The 22,168-nt window shown below is 52.8% G+C and overlaps 1 protein-coding gene across 1 annotated transcript in view; it reads right to left on the bottom strand.

The window, feature by feature from the left end:
- The window catches only part of LOC127586691 (TSC22 domain family protein 2-like), a 65,669-nt gene extending 57,208 nt beyond the window's left edge, over positions 1-8,461 (bottom strand). Inside the window, exons 1-3 of the mRNA XM_052044831.1 lie at positions 8,324-8,461; positions 5,484-6,987; positions 2,037-2,218 (exon numbers count right to left, since the gene is read on the bottom strand). Coding sequence (XP_051900791.1) covers positions 2,037-2,218; positions 5,484-6,602 — 1,301 coding nt within the window. The 5' untranslated portion in view covers positions 6,603-6,987; positions 8,324-8,461. The remainder of the gene's footprint in view (positions 1-2,036; positions 2,219-5,483; positions 6,988-8,323) is intronic.
- Between the last annotated feature and the right edge of the window lie 13,707 nt (positions 8,462-22,168).

Below are 22,168 nucleotides of genomic sequence, written 5' to 3'. Positions count from 1 at the left end.
TCAGGGTCTTCCACCACCACCCCCCCCAGGGTGGAGGTGTCAAGTATTGCCAGGAGTGGCTTTAGAGTGGGAGGGGGAGGTTTTGGGGGAAGATTTGCAGGCCAGGGTTTTTTGTTTGCACCAGGAGCAGTGGGTGCCTGGAATGAGCTGCCAGGGGAGGTGGTGGAGGCAGATACAATGGCGAAGTCTGGGAGGTCTTTGGACCACCACGTGAGCATGGAGGGAACAGAGGGATACAGACCATGTGCAGGCAGATGGGATTCATTTAAATTAGCATCACATCAGCACAGAAATAGTGGGCGGAAGGGCCTGTTCCTGTGATGTGCTGTGCTATGTTTGGAGATTCTTCTATGTTAGCCCAAATTCCCAGTCAACAGTCCCCAGCTAATAACAGCATGCTTCTCTCAAACACAGACACCACCATTACAAATGAGCCCAAATACATCCCTGTGAAAACAGGTTTTCTTTCAAATAGAATTAAGGCTGCTCCGATAAGAAGTTATTCCTACACCAGCTTTAAATAGATCTGCAGCATTAAAACTCTGGCTGAAGTCACAATGGGTAACACGCACACACACCCGCAGTTTCTGTGTATCAAACAGCACTTTATCAGCAGCAAGAATTCCCTCTCCGTCTGATCACGCTTCCCGCCCAAGCAGATTCATGTCTCCTGGTGAAGGGCAGATTAAGCACCCTGTGCTAACACCCACCTCCCAGACCAAAGCCTTGATCTGTTAAACAGTAACTCATGTTGGCAATGGGTTGGGGTTCAGTGTTAACGGGAAAAAAAATTTGTCTCAAGGGAGTGATGGCTTAAATAAACTGAAAACAGGTCCTTCCAGCATGCAAAGGTTTCCAGTGAAATGTAGGATAATGGCTTAACCTAAATGGGGCAAAGGTGAGCAATCCCAAGCACCTTTGCTGCATCCACAAGAAAAAAAAATTAGGTGGTCTCTACCAATATCATCCCCTTCAAAGATTTTAATCCGCAATCTAGGCCAATACTCCCAACAAACAAGATGCTGGAGAAACTCAGCAGGTCAGGCAGCATCTGTGGAGGGAGATGGACAGTCGACATTTCTCTAATTTGCGTTTAGCCTCCACTTAGAAGTGGAGGCTGGGACAGACACGTCGGTGTGGGAGTGGGGTGGACAATTAAAATGGCTAGCAACCGGGAGATCTAGACTTCTTGCCCCACTCATTCCCTCCACCTCTTTATACCAGCTATCTCCCCTCTATCTTTCAGTCCAGATGGAAGGTCTCAACTCAAAACGTTGACTCTCCATTTCCCTCCACAGATGCTGCTCGACCCGCTAAGTTCCTCCAGCAGATTGTTCGTTGCTCTAGCTTTAAGCATCTGCAATCTTTTGACTCCCAAGTGTAACACTGTTGGAGGTGCCATTGTTCACTTGTAATGTTAACTGAGTCCCCATATACCTCCCAGAAGGATGCAAAGCAACCACCGTTAGGCAGGTGGGCAAGTTCTTTAGGCCAAGTTTAATAAATGTACCAGTCCAACTTATTTCATAGAAAGCACATAGTTTCAGATATAGCAGTAACTGTTAGCAGGTTATAGCCCAACATAAACTGGTCTCCAGGCAGAGACATTGTAATCAAACTGAAAACACAGTAGCCCTGCTGGCAAAGATTGGGTCAGGCAGCATCTACAGAGTAAATTGACCATCTCGGGTTGAGACCCTTCATCTGGACTGAAAGATCGAGGGGAGATGGTCAGTATAAAGAGGTGGAGGGAAGGGGTGGAGCAAGAGCTAAAAAAAAAAAAGTGGAACATTTCAACCCAAAGCATCAACTGTCCATTTCCCTCCATAGATGCTGCCTGACCCGCTGAGTCCCCCCAGCATCTTGTGAGTTGCTCCAGATTTCAGCATCTGCAAAGGTTTCACCCCACCTTTTGGGAGAAATGCCTGGAAATAAGACCTTGACTGACATCACCTTTTAAAAACATACTGTAAAGTTTCAATCATTTGCCAACCCTCCCTCACTGGGGGGGTGGGAGGGAAATAAAACGTCTTTACCTGTCATCGTCGCCCTCCTGGTGTGACCCAACCGACAGCATGGACGTGGTGAGGGTCTGCATGGGCGAGATGAAGCGGAGCGTGCTGGCGCCATTGACCTCGGAGATGCGCGTCTTCCTGGAAGGGCTGGCGTCCTGGGTCAGGGGGACTGGTGAGGTGGGTGTGGATCGAGGCTCAGAAAACTGTGGGGTGGGAGAGACGGAACAGTTATGTGGGGTAAACCCTGGCAGAAGCAGCACTTGGGGAGTTGGGCTGAACCCTATAAATCAGCTGGTGTACTGTGGGCATACAACGCAAACAGGCCATTCAGCCCAACTGGTTCATATGGGGGGTTTATGGCTCATTTGTGCCCTTTCCTCATTTATCCCTCCATACACCTCTCCCTCAAATGCTTCAAGGTCATTCATTGCAACCACTCCATGACGCATTCCACATTCTTGTCCCTTCCCAAGTAGGGCATATTCTCCTGAATCTGTTGCCAGTTCTGGGCAAAGGACTTTTAGGAAGGACAAAGAATTCAGAAGAGATTTGCTACAATTGTACTGAGGATGAGGAACTTGGGTTTGGCAAATAAGGCAAGGTGGGGCGGTTCTTCTGAAAGCAGACAAGGTTGCAATCCAATAAAGGTATTCTAAATTAATTGGGGGAGTCCTTATAGCATATACAAAGGGGAACTCACTGGTGGGAGAGTCAGTAACCAGAGGACTTGACTTCAAGAATAATGGCCAAAGAGGAATTTTAAAAACACAGCAAATGTTACGATCTATAACATGCCCTCAGGAGGGACAGTGGAAGCAGATTCAATAAGAACTTTGTAAAAGGGGAACCGGATTATTAATTGAGAAAGGAAAGAGTGCAGGGTTGAGGAGAAAGGGTGGAACCATCCAACCAGCTCTTGGCAGGAGTCTAGTGGGTCAAATGGCCTCCTCCTGTGCTGCGAGATTCTGTAACTCTGGAGGGAACAGACCAACTCCAGCTGCAATGTAGGAAAGCTTCACAGTCAATGCAAGAGTTTGAGGAGCACAGGGTGGGAGAGAAAGACTCTATACAAGTTGAATGGCCTCTTGGCCTTGGCTGGTAACACCATCTCACTTGGGTTTCATTACAGCACAGTACGCTACTTCTTTCAACCGTACTCGACTCTCCGCCCCTCAAAAGGCACTAAGAGCCTATTCAGTTCCACTGTGCAGGAACCTTTGGCAAGGCACCAATGTAAATATTTTGGATAGGCACAAGCAGGGGCCTGAGCGCGCTTTCCATTGCTGCAATGCATGCCAGAGAGTTCACTGCAGAGGGGGCACTGGGTCACCTGAAACACAGGCTTGTCAAACCTCTGGGCATCTGCCCAAGCAGGCAGCCATTTGAGGAAGAGCAGAGCGAGGACTGGGTGTTCCTGGATAGAGTGAAATATCAGCGATATGCCTCGAGTAGAGACTGGTTACCAGTGACCACAGTGATCGAAGGCCAAACGCAGGACTAATGATCAAACAGTGAACAGCCACCGAGATGTTAAACTGAGGCACCCACCAGCCCTCTTAGGGGACACTTTGACAAAGAACATTGCCCTGGATGAATCTTTTCCCTCAAGCTTCTACCCAACCAAGTGATCTGGTCTTTATCGTATCTGGATCTTGCTATGTACAAATATAGCTGATGCCTCAACGGGGGTGAAAGTCACCCACACCTCCTGGCTTATGCAAATGAACACGGCAATCCGGCAGGAAGGGCTCAGTTTTATACGAATGTTCCCTATACCTGGCACCTCACGCTCAGGTGGCGGGCACGCAAGTCCTCGTGTTCAAAACTTGGCTTTGTTTTCCTTAAAACAGATTCAATCACAAGACAAGGGCAAGGTTAACAGATATTACCTATCGACGGGTGTTTGAGGAGACGGTGGCCAGCTGCTTCCTTGAACCACTGTAGCCTCCCCAAGGAGGTTGCTATCTAATGCTTCGCCACACTGGGTCTTAAAACACATGCAAGATGGCAGGACAGGGTGGGAGGAAAGACAGGCACAGTTTACAAGGGCCATCAGCATGAGAAATGAGCAGTGGTCAGACCTTCCTCCATTACCACCATCATAGAACAGTGCAGCACAAGAACAGGCCCTTCGGCCCACAATATCTGTGCTGAACTAAATTAGTAATTAAGTGCCTAACTAAACTAATCCCTTCTGCCTACACAACGTCCATCCATATCCCTCCATTCTCTGCACATTCATGTGCCTATCTAAGAGCCTCTTAAACGCCTCTATCGTATCTGCCTCCACCACCACCCCGGCAGTGCATTCCACACACCCACCACTCTGTGTAAAAAAAAACTTGCCCTGCACATCTCCTTTGAACTTACCCCCCCTCACCTTAAATGCATGCCCTCCGGTATTAGACATTTCAACCCTGGGAGAAAGATACCAGCTGTCTACTCTGTCTATGCCTCTCATAATCTTCTATAGGTCTCCCCTCAGTCTTCTCCACTCCAGAGAATACAACCCGAGTTTGTCCAACCTCTCCTTATAGCACATGCCCTCTAATCCAGGCAGCATCCTGATGAATCTCTCCTGCACACTCTCCAAAGCCTCCACATCCTTCCTATAATGGGACGACCAGAATTGAATGCAATACTCCATATGTAGCCTAACTCGAGTTTTATAAAGCTGCAACATAACTTCCCAACTCTTGAACTCAGTGCCTTGACGAATAAGGGCAAGCATGCCATACGCTTTCCTTACCACCCTATCAACTTGTGCAGCCATTTTCAGGGAGCTATGGACCTGGACCCCAAGATCCCTCTGTACATCAACACTGTTAAGGGTCTTGCCACCAACAGTGTATCGTCCCTTGACATCTGATCTCCCAAAGTGCAACACCTCACATTTGGTCGGATTAAATCACATCTGCCATTTCTCCACTCATATCTGCAACCGATCTATATCCTGCTGTATCCTTTGGCACTCTTCTACACTATCCACAACACCAGCAAGCTTTGCATCATTTGGATCATGTCACCTTCCAATGCAACCCACCACCACACACACAAAAAGGGAAATGAACACCTTGCATTTACACAGCACGTTTCGTAACCTCAAGTGTTCTTGTTGCACTTTATAGCCAATGAGATGCTCCTACAGTGTTGAGGCCATTCTACGTAGGAAACAGCAGCGAATATGCACAGAGCAAGTTCCCACATTGTGATGTTGACCATCTGATCTGATTTCAGTGATACAGATCGAGGTTTAGCTGTTGGGCCAGAACACTGCTATTATAGAAAGTCTGTCCGTGGATCTTTTATAACTGCCAGACCCCACTTAAACACGCCAGCTCTACTTTCTCTGTACTGCACTGGGTTGAGACACGAGTCACTGACCTTCAATCTCAGAGGGACGGTTGGGGGGGAGAGAAGCGGAAGGAGAGCAGAAGTGGGGGCGGGGGCACGCAGGTGAAGACTTGCCTTCCTTATTGCTCCATGCTCTCCTGAAGAGGGCTGGCTCACGTTTGGCGAGATCTGGTTGGAGGCGCTCTGCTCCGCGGGAGAGCTCCTGGCTCCTTGAAGGTGCACCGTGCTGGGCTTCTGCTGGTCCTTGGACATCACAGTGAGTACGCCACCGTCGCCCTTGGGCGCCACGATGGAACCGGGCGCACTGGCGGCCGCACCGGTCAGGGTGTGGACGGGCAACCGGGGAGGACTGGCCCGTCCGGGCTGGTTGTCAACCGGGACTGGCTCGCTCAGGTTCAGAGTCTTGGCCGCCTGAAGAAGCACGTTCAGGGTGTTGCCGGGAGCGGCGGGACCAAACCTCCCCCTCGGCACGTCTCCCTGGCACGGCGCCGGTGGGGATCCATGGCTCTTAGGCACGTGCGGCTTGTGCCGGAGTTGGCTCACGGCCTTGTGGGCGAAGCCGGTGATCTCCAGGTGGGAGTCCAGGGAGTTCACGTTCCTGGCACCATCCAAGACTTTGGCCAGCAGGTGGCCGTCCAGGTCCTTGTCGTACAAGTCCGTGCAGGTCCACCGACCGCGGCGGTACGGCTCGCCCAAGCCGTGGTCAAGCTTCACCACACGGAACCGGGAGCTGCACGAGGCGCCTGGCTGCTGCAAGCTGCCCGGGGAGCAGCCGGTCCTCAGCGGCGACCTGGCGCTCGGGACAGCCCTGGGAGTCACAGCGTCCGCATTCCCGGTGCCCTCCACCCTCGGCGTTTCCTGGGGGGCAGCAGCAGCGGGCAGGCGAGGGGAGTCAGGGGCTCCCGTCTGGGCGTCACGGGTGGTCTCCAGTCCACGCGGCGACCCGTCGGCACCCGGCGGCTCTGTCGCCGAGAGTGGTGGAGTCCGGTCAGCGGGTAGGACGGCTCCCTGGCTGTTCTTCCCAGTGGAGGCGGCAGGCTCCGCCGCACCAGGGGCAGGAGCATGCCCACTGCCCACGTGCCCCGGTACCCCGTTCGCCAGCGGAACTGCCGCCGGAGAACCGCCCATCTCCAGTTCACCGTTCGGCGCCTCCTTCAACCCCTCTCCACCACCGCCGTCGTAATCCAAGGTGACGCTGGTGATCTGGAAGCCGCTCCTCTTCTTGCCGATCATGGCTGCCCCACGACAGATCTCCTTCCTCGGCAGGAGGGCAAAGTCAAAAGCCCCAGGTGACGTCAGCCCTGGTCCCCTCAGTTCCTGAGCTCCCACATCTCCCTCCGGTTAATCCCCGAAAGACCGTCTCCCTTACCCAAATTAAAAAAAAATTGAGCCTATGCCGGAGGTAGAGGGAGCAAGAGGCACCTCGGCTATGAGGCACCTGTCTCACTGTCCGAAGCCATCCTACAATCCAAAGAAAGTGTTACACATCTCTGGGTGAAAGTGCAAGCAAAGTCCTGCTAAGTATCAGCCAGTGGTCGTCCAACTGGGATGATCTGCCATGGATGAGGTAGCACGGCTGAAACCTTTTTAAGCATCCGTTCCTCTAAAGTCACATAGCCTGCAAGTGAAGCAGAGAGAAATGGATGAACACACTTACTCACGCACCCTATCCCCACCACAGCAATAAAGCACAACTCAAAAAAAAAAATCACTGAATTAAATTGCACAAAATGTGGCTAATTGCCCACTGTCTCAGTGGCAGCTCTTAAATCCAATTATTTCTCCTCTTCCACCACCCCCTCCCAATTCCTCATCTGTCTCAAGATATTCCTTTCAGTATTTACTCAGTTCCATTTACAAAGTTGTCGTCAGACCGACTCCCTCCCAGGCTACAGATTCCAACTCAGAGTGCAAAATAAAAAAAAACCCTCTGCATCGGTTCCCTGCTTCTTGAGTAAAGGATCTTAAACCTACACCCTCTGGTTAGCAACCCACCTGCAAATCAAAACAGTTTTTTCCTCTATTACAGGTATCCCCAAACCAGATTACATATTCACAATCACAGCATTGTTTGTGCAGAGTTTGCCGAGAGCTTGATTTCTCTATGATGACGACCTTGTGTGCAGGACTTGGCTGGGAAGCCTCAGGTAAACAAGAGCCCACCCCCGATCCTCTCCTACCCACCCCACCCCCCACACAAAACATGAACCCCAGCGAGCAGACAAGCACCCATATCCCTAAGGGGCAATACAGAGAACTGTCCCCTCCCCAAAACTTCTCCTACCACCCTTGATGGACAACTGCCCCCCTCAATAAGCCTCCCAAACTTCCCTACCCTCCCCCACCACCACGCTGATGGGTATTTGTCCCCCAATGAGCCACCCAAACTTCCCCTACCCCTCCCCCAACCACCCTGATACCGCCTCCCCTCCCCCCACCACAAACTTCCCCTTCCTCACTCCTGCTCCCCCCCCCCAAAGGGGCATCCCTGACCCCCCTCCCAAACACACCCCCTCCTGGACAAGGGCCCCTCGCAAACGTCCTCAAGAGGAGAGGCAAAGCAAGGCGACCCCCCCCCCCCGCCCCAAGTGGCCTCTCAAACCTCCCCCCCCTCCACTCTCCCCCGGCGCTACATCAATGCAATCCTATCCGAAATCCTTCCAGATTGCTGCGGAAGCTCCCCTGAACCCCCGGAGACGCGCAGCTTGGCAGCGGCCGGCCCGAACCCGAACCCCAGCCCCAGCCCCAACTCGGGCGGGGAGCGAGTTGCCAGCACCCCCCGGGAGCCTTGGAGGGATCTCCTCCTCACCCCCGGCACGTCCCACCCGCGGCTGGGCCTCAAAGGCCTCGGGCTGGCCTGCTGCCACTACCCCGGGATACCTCACACTTTGACAGCCCCGGGCCCCGTCGCGTCGCACCCCGCCCCCCTCCAGGCCCAGGGCCCGGTCGCTCACCTGAGGGTCGGTGGTGGCGTCGCCTCGGCTGCGGCTCTCGACACCCCCAGCCGAAGCCCAGGGCTGGCAGCTTCCCCTCAAGCCGCCGAGCTGCCTCTTCCTCCTCTCCGCTGTTGACAACTTTCCACCGGGGCCCAAAACCCCACCTCCGGACTCACCAACCCTCCAACCCCATTGGCTGGCGCATGGGACGCCCCCCCATCCCTCCCGCCCACCCGACGTCCCTCCCCCTTCTCCGCCAGTCATTGCCTGACTCCGACGTCGCTCATCACGCTCTCGTTAATCATTGGCGGAATTCCCAGCCCCGCCTCGGCCTCTTCACTTTTCATTGGTTTCGGCCCGCTGTCAGTCATGCGTGAAGAGTTCAGCCCTCCCGTGCGGCGGCGGGGAACTGCCATCAATCAGAGGATTCTTACCGCTGATTGGTTATCCTGCATAAGACTGTTGATGTAGGCCCGCCTTTAGCGTCTGATTGCTCCCTGAGAGTCCGGACCAATCGGATCTGTCATTACACTTCCCGGATTCAGTTATTCGTAAGTAGAGCCTTGTGATTGGTCAACTCGGCAACCAATGAGGGATGACCCACAACGCGCATGTGCGGAACTGTCCGCCGTGGAGAAAATGGTGACGTGATTGATGGGGGGATCAGCAACTTCCCCCCTCCCCTCCCCCCCTCCCCTCACCCCCCCCCCCACCCCCCCCTCCCCTCCCCCCCTCTCCTCCCCTCCCCCTCCTCCTCCCCTCCCCTCCCCCATCACCCCTCCATCCCCTCCCCCTCCTCCCCCCCCCTCCTCCCCCCCCCCATCACCCTCCTCCTCCCCTCCCCCCTCCCCATCACCCCTCCTCCTCCCCTCCCCCCTCCCCCTCCCCCATCACCCCTCCCCATCCCCCTCCTCCTCCCCTCCCCTCCCTCTCCCCTTCCTCCCTCCCCATCCCCCTCCTCCTCCCCCATCACCCCTAACCCCCCTCCTCCCCATCCTCCTCCCATCCCCCTCCCCTCCCCCGTCCCCCATCCCCCTCCCTCTCCCCTTCCTCCCCCATCCCCCTCCTCCTCCCCCATCCCCATCACCCCTCCCCCCTCCCCATCCCCCCTCCTCCCCTCCCCATCCCCCTCCTCCTCCCCATCCCCCTCCCCCTCCCCTCCCTCTCCCCTTCCTCCCATCCCCTCCCCATCACCCCTCCCCCCTCCCCTCCCCATTACCCCTCCTCCTCCCCATCCCCCTCCTCCTCCCCCTCCTCCCCTCCCCCCCTCCCCATCCCCCCCTCCCTCCTCCCCTCCCCCCCCCTCCCCTCCCCCCTCCCATCCCCCTCCCCCCTCCCCTCCCCCCGCTCCCCTCCCCCGCCTCCCCTCCCCCTCCCCTCCTCCTCCCCTCCCCTCCTCCCACCTCCTCCCCTCCCCCTCCTCCCACCTCCTCCTCCCCCACACTCCCCCTCCCTCCTCCCCACCCCTCCCCCTCCCTCGTCCCCTCCCCTCTCCCTCCTCCCGCCCCTCCTCCTCCCTCCTCCTCCCTACCCCCTCCACCTACCCCCCTCCTCTCCCCACCCTCCGACCCTCTCCTCCCCTCCTTCCCCCTCCCCTACCCCCCACTCTCCCCTGCCCCCTCCCTAAAGACATGGTGTGAAATAGAAATGACGTTACTGGGTGACGGGTAAAGTCGCTGCCTCCCAGCTCCAGCAGCCCAGGTTCAATCCTGATCTTGGGTGCTGCCTGTGTGGAGTTTAGACATTCTCACTGTGACTCTATGGGTTTTAGAAACAGAAAAAACCTACAGCACATACAGGCCCTTCGCCCACAAAGCTGCTGAACATGTCTCTACCTTAGAAATTACTAGGCTTACCTATAAGCCCTCTATTTTTCTCAGCTCCATATACCTATCCAAAAGTCTCTTAGGAGACCCTATCGTATCCGCTTCCACCACCATTGCTGGCAGCCCATTCCACGCAATCACCACTGAGTAAAAAAACTTACCCGACATCTCCTCTATACCTACTCCCCAGCACCTTAAACCTGTGTCCTCTTATGGCAACCATTTCAGCCCTGGGGAAAAGCCTCTGACTATCCACATGATCAATGCCTCTCATCATCTTATACACCTCAATCAGTTCACCCCTCATCCTCTGTTGCTCCAAGGAGAAAAGGCCTAGTTTACTCAACCTGTTTTCATAAGACATGCTCCCCAATCCAGGCAACATCCTTGTAAATCTCTTCTGCACCCTTCTATGGCTTCCACATCCTTCCTGTAGTGAGGTGACCAGAATTGAGCACAGTACTCCAAATGGGCTCCCCACTTCTTCTCTTGTACTCGCACCTAACTCGACTGGATGAGACTGTAACCAAAAACCTGCAGATGGTAAACTCAAAGAAAAATTTAAGCAGATGGTCATCAAGCAGAGATGAACGCTCAGACTGATACCGAGTACAGTTCACCAGATCCAACTGCAAGTTCAGGTGCAAATTAATAATCAGCCAACTCCCATCGAACCAGTGATCGACTCCCAGTCATCCAAGAACTCAATGAGCAGAGGCTACAAGCCCTGAGCCTGTGACAACATTCAATTATGTCATGGTTGATACCCAAACTTCATCTATCCATTCCTGTGCACCCTCAAACTGCCCATTAACTCCTGGCCTCAAGAGCTTCCACAGCAACCAATTAACTTCACAGCCCCCACATCATTGGGATGTGGGAGGAAACCGGAGCACCCGGGGGGAAACCCACACGGTCACAGGGAGAACATGCAAACTCCCCACAGACAGCATCAGGGGTCAAAATCGAACCCAGGTCACTCTACTTACTGCGCCACCTTTTATCATAGTTTTCCTAAGACACAGGATGCTGCCATTTGGCCCATTGAGTCTCTTCTCTCAGAGCACCCTTCCCCCCCACAACCTGTTCTCTCTCACGTGCTCAAGTCTCTCCTGCCACCCACCTGCAATAAAAGGTCATTCACAGCAGCCAATTAACCTACCAACCCCGTCAGTCCTGGGATGAGAGGGGAACTCAGAGCACCTGGGAAACCAACAATGTCACAGGGAGAATGTGCAAACCACACAGACAGCGCCGGAGGTCGGGATCGAACCTGGTCTCTGGAGCGGTAAGGCAGCGGCTTTACCCACTGTGCTGCTCGGAAATTGAACCCAGGGCGATTGCTTGGAAGGCAGTGTTGCTTATTGCTATACCACCACTACGCACTGATGAATGAATACACAAGCCCAGGTTAACAACCAATTTATAGACACCCCTACACAAGCAAGCTCCCATAATATTTCAAATTCAGAAGCCCAACATGCGTTCATTCATAAGAACAGCAGAACTGGTTTCCTCTCTCTCCACCTTAATAAATTCTCTCTCTCATCAGTCTGAAGCGTTTTCATGCCATTCATTAGAACACCATGAAGTATGGTTACCACATTGATGCACTTTCCGACGTGACAATAATTGCAAGGACACCTGCAAAGACAGAACCCAGGGACAACCTGTGCAAGTGCTTCCTGGTTTCACTTTGCACTACATGAAAGATACACTGCTGTCAGATTAGCTTTTAGATGCTCAGATAATTGGCAGAAGCCCAGATTACCTGATTCAGCGCTGTTCATTGAGAAATAATATTGGACACAGGAAGAACACCCATGCACTTTTGCAAATAACAGGCATGGGATGTTCTGCACCTTGCCGAAAGGAGACACTGAATGGTAGGGCCTGGGAGCATTGTAGAATAAGGAACCGAGGAGTATAAGGTTCCCTAAAAATAGCGTCACAGATAGACAGGGTGGTAAGGCAGCTTTTGACACGGTGGCCTTTATCAATCAGGGCACTGAGTATAGAAGTTGGGATGTTATGCTCCAGTTGTAGGAGAGGTGATGAGGCTCCATTTGGAATAGTGTGTTCAGTTTTGGTTACCCTGCTATAGGAAAGATGCCATTAGGCTGGAAAGAGTGCAGAGGAGATTTACAAGGATGTTGCCGGGACTCGAGGGACTGAGTTATGGAGAGAGGTTGGGACAGTGTCTAACACAAGGGGACATAATTTTGGAGGAAGGTATAGGGGGGACATCAGGGGTAAGTTTGTTACACAGAGAGTGGTGGGTGCGTGGAACGCACTGCCTGCAGAGGTTGTGGGGGCAGATACATTAGGGACATTTAAGAGGCTCTTAGATAGACACATGAATGATAGAAAAATAGGGGGCTGTGTGGGAGGGAAGGGTTAGATAGATCTTAGAGCAGGATAAGACGTCGGCACAACATTGTGGGCCGAAGGGCCTGTACTGTGCTGTAGTGTTCCACGCCTATATTTAGAGGGCATAGATTTAAAGTGAGAGGGGAAAGATTTAAGGGGGATCTGAGGGGCAACTTCTTCACACAGGATGGTGGGTACATGGAACAAGCTGCCAGAGGAAGCGTAGAGGTGGGTACACTTACATTTAAAAGGCATTTGGGCAGGTAAATGGATAGGAAAGGTTTAGAGCGGTATGGGCCACACGCAGGCAAATGGGACCAGCTTAGATGGGCAACGGTCGGTACGGACGAGCTGGGCCGAAGGGCCTGTTTCCGTGCTGTGTGTCTCTGTGACCTTCTCTGCCTCAGCGAGAACACTCCCAGCTTCTCTGATCCAAGTCCTGCATCCCTGAAACCATGCTCCTGCCTCTACACACACAGTCCACCAGTCCCCTGCCACACCTCCCCCCCCCCCCCCACCAAAATCTGGTCCCGGTTCAGTCCGCCATACTCCTCTCCCCTGATGGTTCCCATTCTCACCTCAGTTACAGAGTCCAGCACTGGGAGTCCTTTGCGTTCCTGCTTACAGTATCTCCCTCCAGCAGCAACCCTCACACTCCCCACCACCGCCCGCCCCGCTCCCGTCTGCCTCTCAATATACATTTCTCCCTCCCTCTGTCTGCCTCCTTCTGTCATCCACCTCCCACTGTCTCCCAACTCCACCTGTATCCGCCTCCCCAACCTGCCCGCCATCTTACACCTCTCCTCAGTCCACCAATCACCTCAGACTCCCGTCTCACCACTCCCCCTCTCCTCTTTGTACCGGCCTTCTCCCTTCTACTCCTTTACTGAGAATTGGCAGAATCACGGATGGTGACGAGGAGGGATACAGATGAGTCATTACAACCACCTCGCACTCAACGTCATCAAAACCAAGGAACTGGGAGACGGTACCATAAAGGGCCTGGAGGCAGTGAACCAGGAGCTGGCGGAGATTCGACTTTATGCCCAGCAGACCCGGTACGCTGTGGACTACCAGTTGGCTCGGCAAGGAGGAGTATGTGCCATAGTAGGGAACAAATGTGAGAGACGAGTCCTACAACATTTCCCATGCCATTCAGGACATTCAGAAGCAGGTAGATAGCTTGAGACAGGGACAACACAGGTACCTGCACCCCGGGGTCTCTCTGTTCCACAACACTCCCCAGGGCCCGCCCGTTCACTGTGTACGTCCTGCCCTGGTTTGCCTTACCAAGAGACAAAGTTGAAGAGGAGATTTGATAGAGGCGGATGTGATCACATTTTTACATTATTGATATTTTCATACAGCCTAGGAGGCCATTCAACCCATTGAGTCAATGCCAGCTCTCAAAGTAATCCCCACTGTCCCAATCCCCCATGTATTGCCCTGTTACATGTCCATCAACTCCCTCACCCCTCCTACCCCTCACCTACGTCTTACAGCGGCCAATTAACCCACCGACCCGCACGTCGTTGGGATGTGGGAGGGAACTGGAGCACCCGGGGGAAACCCACGGGGTCACAGGGAGACTGTGCAAACTCCACACACACACACACACACACACACACACCACAACACACACACACACACACACACACGCACACACACACACAGTGCCGGAGGTCGGGATCGAACTCCGGTCTCTGGCACTGTGAGGCAGTGGCTCCACCAGCGCGCCACCCCATTTCTGGGGGCAAGAGGGTTGTTACTTAATAGGCGATGTAGATTTAACTGGCAAAAGATCAGAGGGAACCCAGGTTCGATCCTGACCCCCGGCGCTGTCTGTGCAGAGTTTGCACGTTCTCTCTGTGACCCCGTGCTCCAATTTCCTCCCACAGCCTTTCTTCACGGTTACCCCTGTTATAACCTATCAGAGACACCCCCACACACTCTCTGCAGCCTCTTTTGTCTCTTTCTCAAGTCTTCAACCTGAAGGATTAACTCTTCTTCACTTCCCACAGACGCTGCCTGACCTGGTGAGTGTTCCCAGCATCCTCTGCCTTTTATTTCAGATTTCCAGCATCTGCAGTTGTTTTGAGTTTCATACACGTCACTATGAATTCCTTTCCCCCAAAGGCATTTGAATCATCCAGATATGGCAAGGATTGCCCCCTAGCTGGGTCACCATCAATGAACTCCTTTCTGGACGTGAACCATCTTTAACGAAGCTCCAAGATATGATCGTCGAGAATCACTGTTGAAGGTCAGATTATATGTCGCTATCACATTGCTATAATGACTATTGAACGGTCCCCTAGTGCCATAAAATGGTATCTTGACCTCACAATCTACCTCATTATGACCTTGCACCTTATTGTCTACCTGCACTGCACTTTCTCTGTAACTGTAACACTTTATTCTGCGTTCTGTTATTGTTTTCCCTTGTACTACCTCGATGCACTGATGTGATGAAATGATCTGTATGGATGGCATGCAAAACAGTTTTTCACTGTACCTCAGTACATGTGACAATAATAAACCAATTTACCAACATGTGCACTAGCAAGTCTTCCAAGTGAGATGTAGAAAGCAAGTGAATGGAGCAGGAATGTCAGTGCTTGTATTTTAACCCACTGCACACACAACACTCACAACCAGACCCACCACAGAGCTCACAGTCTACTGGGCAGCAGTGATTCCTGAACTCCCCTACTCCTCAAAGACCTGAACTTCCTACAACAGGCATCTCAAGTATCTACCTGCACTGCACTTCCTCTGTAGCTGTGACACTTTACTCTGTACTGTTATTGTTTTTACCTGTACTACCTCAATGCACTCTGTACTAACTCAGTGTAACTGCACTGTGTAATGAATTGACCTGTACGATTGGTATGCAAGACAAGTTTTTCACTGTACCTCGGTACAAGTGACAATAATAAACCAATACCAATACAACAGTACTGCCAATGACTCTGTGAAATGCCCCAAATCTAACTGGTAGGATATTAGTTTATTGTCAGATGCACAAGTCCGTGTGTGCACAGGTTCAATGAAAAACTTACTTGCAGCAGCATCACAGGCACACAGCATCAGAGACACAACATTCACAAGAAAAACATAAATTAAACATAAATTATACACAATTTTTACAAGAAAGAACACAATTAGAACAGAAAAAAAGTCCATTTTAGTGCATAGTGGTCATAGTGTCGCTATACTGAGGCAGGGATTAGGGTTTTGCCAGTTGGTTCAAGAATTGAATGGTTGAAGGGAAGAAGCTGTTCCTGAACCTGGTGGTGTGGAACTTTGGGCTTCTGTACCTCCTGCCCGATGGGAGCTGTGAGAAGATGGCACGACCCGGATGGTGGGGATCTTTGATGATGGATGTTGCCTTCTGGAGGCAGCACCTCCTGTAGATACTCCCGATGGTGGGGAGGGATGTGCCCGTGATGTATTGGGCTGAGTCCACTACTCTCTGCAGCTTCTTACGTTCCTGCACATTCAAACCAATATTGGTGCCTACTTGCAGTCAATCAGCCTCTGCTGGGCAGGTCATGTTATTTGGTACCCCTACAATAGACCCTGGAAACAAACACTCGGATCTGAGCTCTGGTGTGGGAAGAGATTACCTGGTTGACATACAGAAAGATTCAATCGTGGCCCAGTGGCGCAGCGGGAAGAGCCACTGCCTCCCAGCTCCAGAGACCCGGGTTCGATCCCGACCTCTGGTGCTGTGTGTGTGTCGAGCTTGCACGTTGTCCCTGTGACTGTGGTTGATGGTTGGTGTGGTGGACCTGTTCACATGTGTTCAATTCTGTGGTTCACTGTTAACAGTCTTCCAGCCTCAAAGTACCAGCCAACTTTTACCAGCTGTACTTACGTATGGAATGATCTGTCCGGATGGCAAAACCTCTCACTGTCTCTTGGTACATGTGACAATAATAAATCCGATACCGGTTGTTTTCTGTCACTGCGCTGAGTGTGATCCATAGAGTTACAGAGAGATACAGCAGGGAAAGAGGCCATTCAGCCCACTCAGTCTGCACTAACCCATTTACAACCAATCCACTTTTAGTCTCCCAACATTCCCATCACTTCCTGCCCCCCCCCCCCAGATTCTACTCGTCACCTACACACTGGAGGGGGGGGCAATTAACTCACTGACCCCACACGTCGTCAGGACGTGGGAGAGAACAGGAGTACCCAGGGGAGAAACCCACAGGGTCACAGGGAGAACGTGCAAACTACACACACACGCACACGCACCACAAGCGGCAGAGGTTGGGATCAAACCTGTACCCCGCTGCGCCACTGTGCATTCTCCATTTTGCCACTCTCCACACTGATGTTATTCAGTAAAGATCGGCGATCAGTGTGGATGAAGGAACTGGATAAAAGGGATTGCTGAGAGAATGCTGCTTTGCCCAAGGTACCGTTACACCAGACTCAACAGGACCAAAGATCCAGCAGCAGCATTTTGAAGGAGGGTGCGGGCTTAAATGTAGCTTCCCAGCCAATACTTCTACAGGGCCGTTGTCGGGATAACGAACAGGCTCCATTTTACAGACATCCATAAGTCGATTTTGTCCATCAGTGGGAAAATACGCAAAGTCGCTCGACATGGCAACACAACCCTCCACCGCGTTGTAACAGAATGGCATCAAACGCAGGCTGATAAGACAGAACAATGGGTAAAAGTGGAGAGAGAGAGAGAGAGATAGAGGAGAGAGAAGAAACTAGTTCTGCTGCTCATACGAACAAGCGTGTGGTACATATGCCGGACTCTTGCGTTTAATAGATATTATGGGGTCTGATTAGTTTGTAGGGGTGTCAATAAGGCCGGGTGTTTGTAACCCAGGGGATTGGTCTGTCAAGTAGGATAATCATCTCTGCTGATTGCTCTCTGGAATCTTGCAGTGCGCCACACCGAGGCTCTGAAGTGTTCTCAGACGCGCCGAGGAGCTGCAGTTGGCTGTCAGAGAGTTCTGTCAATCCCTGTCTCGAGAAAGACAGATCGAGTGGGCAGTCAGAGACTTTTTTCCCGGCGAGACAATGGCTAACACGAGGGGGACATAATTTTAAGGTGATTGGAGGAAGGTATAAGGCTGATGTCAGGATTAAGTTTTTTTACACAGAGAGTGGTGGGTGTGTGGAACGCACTGCTGGCAAAGGTTGTAGGGGCAGATACATTAGGGACGTTTAAGAGATAAACACACGAATGATACAGAAATGGAGGGCTATGTGGGAGGGAAGGGTTAATATAGATCTTAGAGCAGGATAAAATTCGGCACAATATTGTGGGCCGAAGGGCCTGTACTGTGCTATATTCAATGTTAAAGTTTGGTCACAGAGGTTTATTTGATCATAACTTGCTTCACAGACACACAAATACACTTGGAGACACTGTATTTGTGTGTCTGTGAAGCAAGTCATGATCAATGCAGATGCTGGAATCTGGAGCTAAAAAGAGACTGCTGGAGAAACTCAGCGGACCAGGCAGCTCTCTCCCCTCTGCACTCTCATTCCCGATGCAGGGTGTCAATCCAAAACGTTGACCACCCCTCTGCCTCCACAGAAGCTGCCTGACTCGCTGAGTTCCTCCAGCAGTCTGTTTTTTTACAACGGCTTGCTTTCGTATTGCACCTCTGACACAGTAGCATACTAAACAGGAGAAAATTCGTGCTAGACCTTGAGTGGCTGCCCCTTAGGAAGACAGGAGAGAGAGGTGGCGCGTTCAGTGATGGGATCCAGAGTGCTCAAACAGTGAAGACGAAACAGACCTGCAGTTGCTGGAATCTGCAACAAAAAAAACACAGAACTGTGGGAGAACTCAGTGGGTGAGAAGGTGTGTGTTCATGTTTCAGACCCTGCATCAGGACTGAGAGGGATGACGAAAGATTCGACCACTGGATACAAGTGGACCAGAGCAAATCAGTGACCATGCCTCGAACCTCATGGTTCCCCTTCCCTGCACTGCCCGTTTCTACCTCCTGCCCTGGCAAGCCCATTGTTTCTGCCTGCTCCTGCCCCACTGAACTCGTGTCCTCGTATCTCGACTCCACTTTGTCCTCCTTGGTCCAGTCCCTTCCCACCTACGTCCGCCACACTTCACGTGCCCTCCGTCACTTCAACAACTTGCAGTTCCCCGGCCCTGACCGCCTCACCTTCACCATGGACGTCCAGTCCCTGCACACTTCCATCCCCCATCAGGAAGGCCTTAAGGCTCTCTGCTTCCTTCTCGACAACAGACCCGACCGGTTCCCCTCCACTGCCACCCTCCTCCGTCTGGCAGAACTTGTGCTCTCAACAACTTCTCTTTCTGCTCCTCCCACTTTCCCCAAACCACGGTGGATTGTCCCCACCGTGGGGACTCGCGTGGGCCCCAGCTATGCCTGCCTTTTCATCGGCTACTTGGAACAATCCATGTTCCAATCCTACACCAGTAACGCTCCCCAACTCTTTCCCTGCTTCATTGACGACTGCATTGGGGCTGCTTCCTGCACCCGTGCGGAGCTCATAATTTCATCAACTTCCAACCCACCCTCAGATTCACTTGGTCTGTCTCTGACACCTCTCTCCCCTCTCTGCATCTCTCTGTCTGCATCTCCGGAGACAGATCGTCTACCAACATCTTTTCCAAACCCACTGACTCCCACAGTTACCTTGACAACACCTCTTCCCACCCCGTCACTTGCAAGGATGCCATTCCCTTCTCCTGGTTTCTCTGCCTCCGCACCCTCTGTTCCCGTTGATGAGGCTTCCCATTCCAGAAAATGGGAATTTCCATTCCAGTCCTTTTTTTCTCCAGAAAACGGGGATCCCCCTCCACTGCTGTCAATGCAGCCCTCACCAGGATCTCCTCCATTTCCCTCACCCCATTCCCCCTCCCAGAGGTCTCCCCTTGTCCCCCCCACCACCCCACGAGCCTCCGCATCCAACGTATCATTCTCTGCAACTTCCGCCACCTCCAACGGGATCCTGCCACCAGGCACGTCTTCTCCTCCCCCTCTCTGCAGGGATCGCGCTCTCTCCGTGACTCCCTTGTCCACTCGTCTCTCCCCTGTCGATCACCCTCCTGGCACTTATCCCTGCAACCGTGCTAAGTGTTACCCCTGCCCCTACACCTCCTCCCTCACCGCCATTCAGGGCCCCCGACAGTCCTTCCAGGTGAGGCAGCGCTTCACCTGTGAGTCCGAGGGGGTCATTTATTGCATCCGGTGCTCCCGTTGAGGCCTCCTGTACATCGGTGAGTCCCGACGCAGATTGGGGGTGACCGCTTCGTCGAGCACCTTTGCTCCGTCCGCCGCAACAGCCGGGACCTCCCGGTGCCCGCCCACTTCAATTCCACATCCCACTCCCACACCGACACGTCCGTCCACGGCCTCCTCTCCTGCCACGTTGAGGCCAGACGCAGGTTGGAGGAGCAACACCTCATATTCCGCCTCGGGAGTCTCCAACGTTGATTTCTCCAACTTCCGGTAACCCCCCCCCCCCTCTCTGTTTTCCTCCCCCACTTGTGGCCCCCTCACCCCTTCTCTTTGCCCTACCCCACCCTCACGACCTGCCCACCTCCTTCCCTCGATTCCATGGTCCACTTGCCTCTCGTCAGATTCCTTCTTCTTCAGCCCTTTGCCTCTCCCAGATACCACCTTCCAACTACCCACATCGTTCCCTTTTACCTACCAACTCCCCCACCTACCTACCTACCCCCCCTCACCTGGACTCACCTGCCAGCTCAGGCTCCTCCCCCTCACCCTACCTTTTTATTCCGGCTTCTGCCCTCTTCCCAGTCCCCATGAAGGGTTTTGTCCCGAAACGTCCACTGTTCATCTCCCTCCATAGATGCTGCCCGACCCACTGAGTTTCCTGGGTGTTGCTCCAGATCTCCAGCATCTGCACTCTCCCCTGGGGACCTTCCAGAGCGGACCAGTGACCATGCCCACAACAGCCGCATGATGGCAGGAGAGAGCCACTGAACAATCTGTAATACTGGCGATGGCCACATGAGGGAGCCGGGCGTTAAGTTGTGGAGCAGGGAAACGCCGGGGTTCCTGAATCAAACGTGTTTGTCACAAATGATGCCTTCAATAAAAGCCAGTGGTCTCACTGGTAAAAATCAGGGTTTTGGATTCTTTAGGCCTGATTACATAGGTATAATTATCATTATATCCACAATTTCAATCACATACTCCCGGGGTCAGACACAGAGTGAAGCTCCCTCTACACCGTCCCGTCACACACTCCCGGGGTCAGACACAGAGTGAAGCTCCCTCTACACCGTCCCGTCACACACTCCCGGGGTCAGACACAGAGTGAAGCTCCCTCTACACCGTCCCGTCACACACTCCCGGAGTCAGACACAGGGTGAAGCTCCCTCCACACCGTCCCGTCACACATTCCCGGGGTCAGACACAGAGTGAAGCTCCCTCCACACCGTCCCGTCACACACTCCCGGGGTCAGACACAGAGTGAAGCTCCCTCTACACCGTCCCGTCACACACTCCCGGGGTCAGACACAGGGTGAAGCTCCCTCTACACCGTCCCGTCACACATTCCCAGGGTCAGACACAGAGTGAAGCTCCCTCTACACCGTCCCGTCACACACTCCCGGGGTCAGACACAGAGTGAAGCTGCCTCTACACCGTCCCGTCACACACTCCCGGGGTCAGACACAGAGTGAAGCTCCCTCTACACTGTCCCGTCACACACTCCCTGGATACGGGTTAGATACAGCGTGAAGCTCCCTCTACACTGTCCCGTCACACACTCCCTGGATACGGGTTAGATACGGCGTGAAGCTCCCTCTACACTGTCCCGTCACACACTCCCGGGGTCAGACACAGAGTGAAGCTCCCTCTACACTGTCCCGTCACACACTGTAGTTGACCCAAGAAAACTGCAAAATTCAATAATGAACAACAGAGCTATCATTGCCAGTGGCATCCAGATCCCAAGAATAAGTTGCTGCCTCTATCAAGGACACCAAAGATTAGTGTAGACAGGCAATAAGATAGCCATGGGGCCTGTTTCTGTGCTGTACAACTGGCTCTGCAACCCGCTGTTTGATCATGTTACTCTGCATAAAGATATCTTTAAGATTATCTGCAGTGGGATAAATTGTGTGGAGTGATTCAGATAATACAAAGGAGTGAAGCCCTGTGGAAGTTAACCGGAATGATACAAAATCCTCACAGGGCTTGACGGTGCAGTTGTCGGGATGTTTCTTTTGGCTTGGTTGTCTAGAACCAGGGGGTCAAAGTCTCAAAACAAGGGTCGTCCATTCATCGAGTCACACAGCACAGAAACTGACCCTTCGGCGCCACTTGTTCATGCCGGCCACGGTGTCTACCTGAGCTAATCCCATCTGGCCCATATCCCTCTAAACTTTTCCTGCCCATGTACCTGTCCAAGTGTTTTTTAAAGGTTCTAATTGTACCCGTCTCCGCTGCTGCGTCTGACAGCTCGTTCCAAGTACGGACCACCCTCTGTGTGGAAACCCTGCTCCTCGGGTCTACTTCAAATCTCATCTTAAACCCACACCCTCATTAGATTTCCTTACCCTGGGACTATCTAACCTATCTATGCCCCTCATGATTTTATAAGTCTCTATAAGGTCACCACCCCACTCCAGGGTGAAAAGTCCCGGCCTATCCAGTCTCTCCTTACA

Source organism: Pristis pectinata, chromosome 37, assembly GCF_009764475.1.
Source record: "Pristis pectinata isolate sPriPec2 chromosome 37, sPriPec2.1.pri, whole genome shotgun sequence".
NCBI lineage: Eukaryota > Metazoa > Chordata > Chondrichthyes > Rhinopristiformes > Pristidae > Pristis > Pristis pectinata.
The sequence above is the reverse complement of the archived record's forward strand: the minus strand, read 5'-3'. Positions and strand labels throughout refer to the sequence as shown.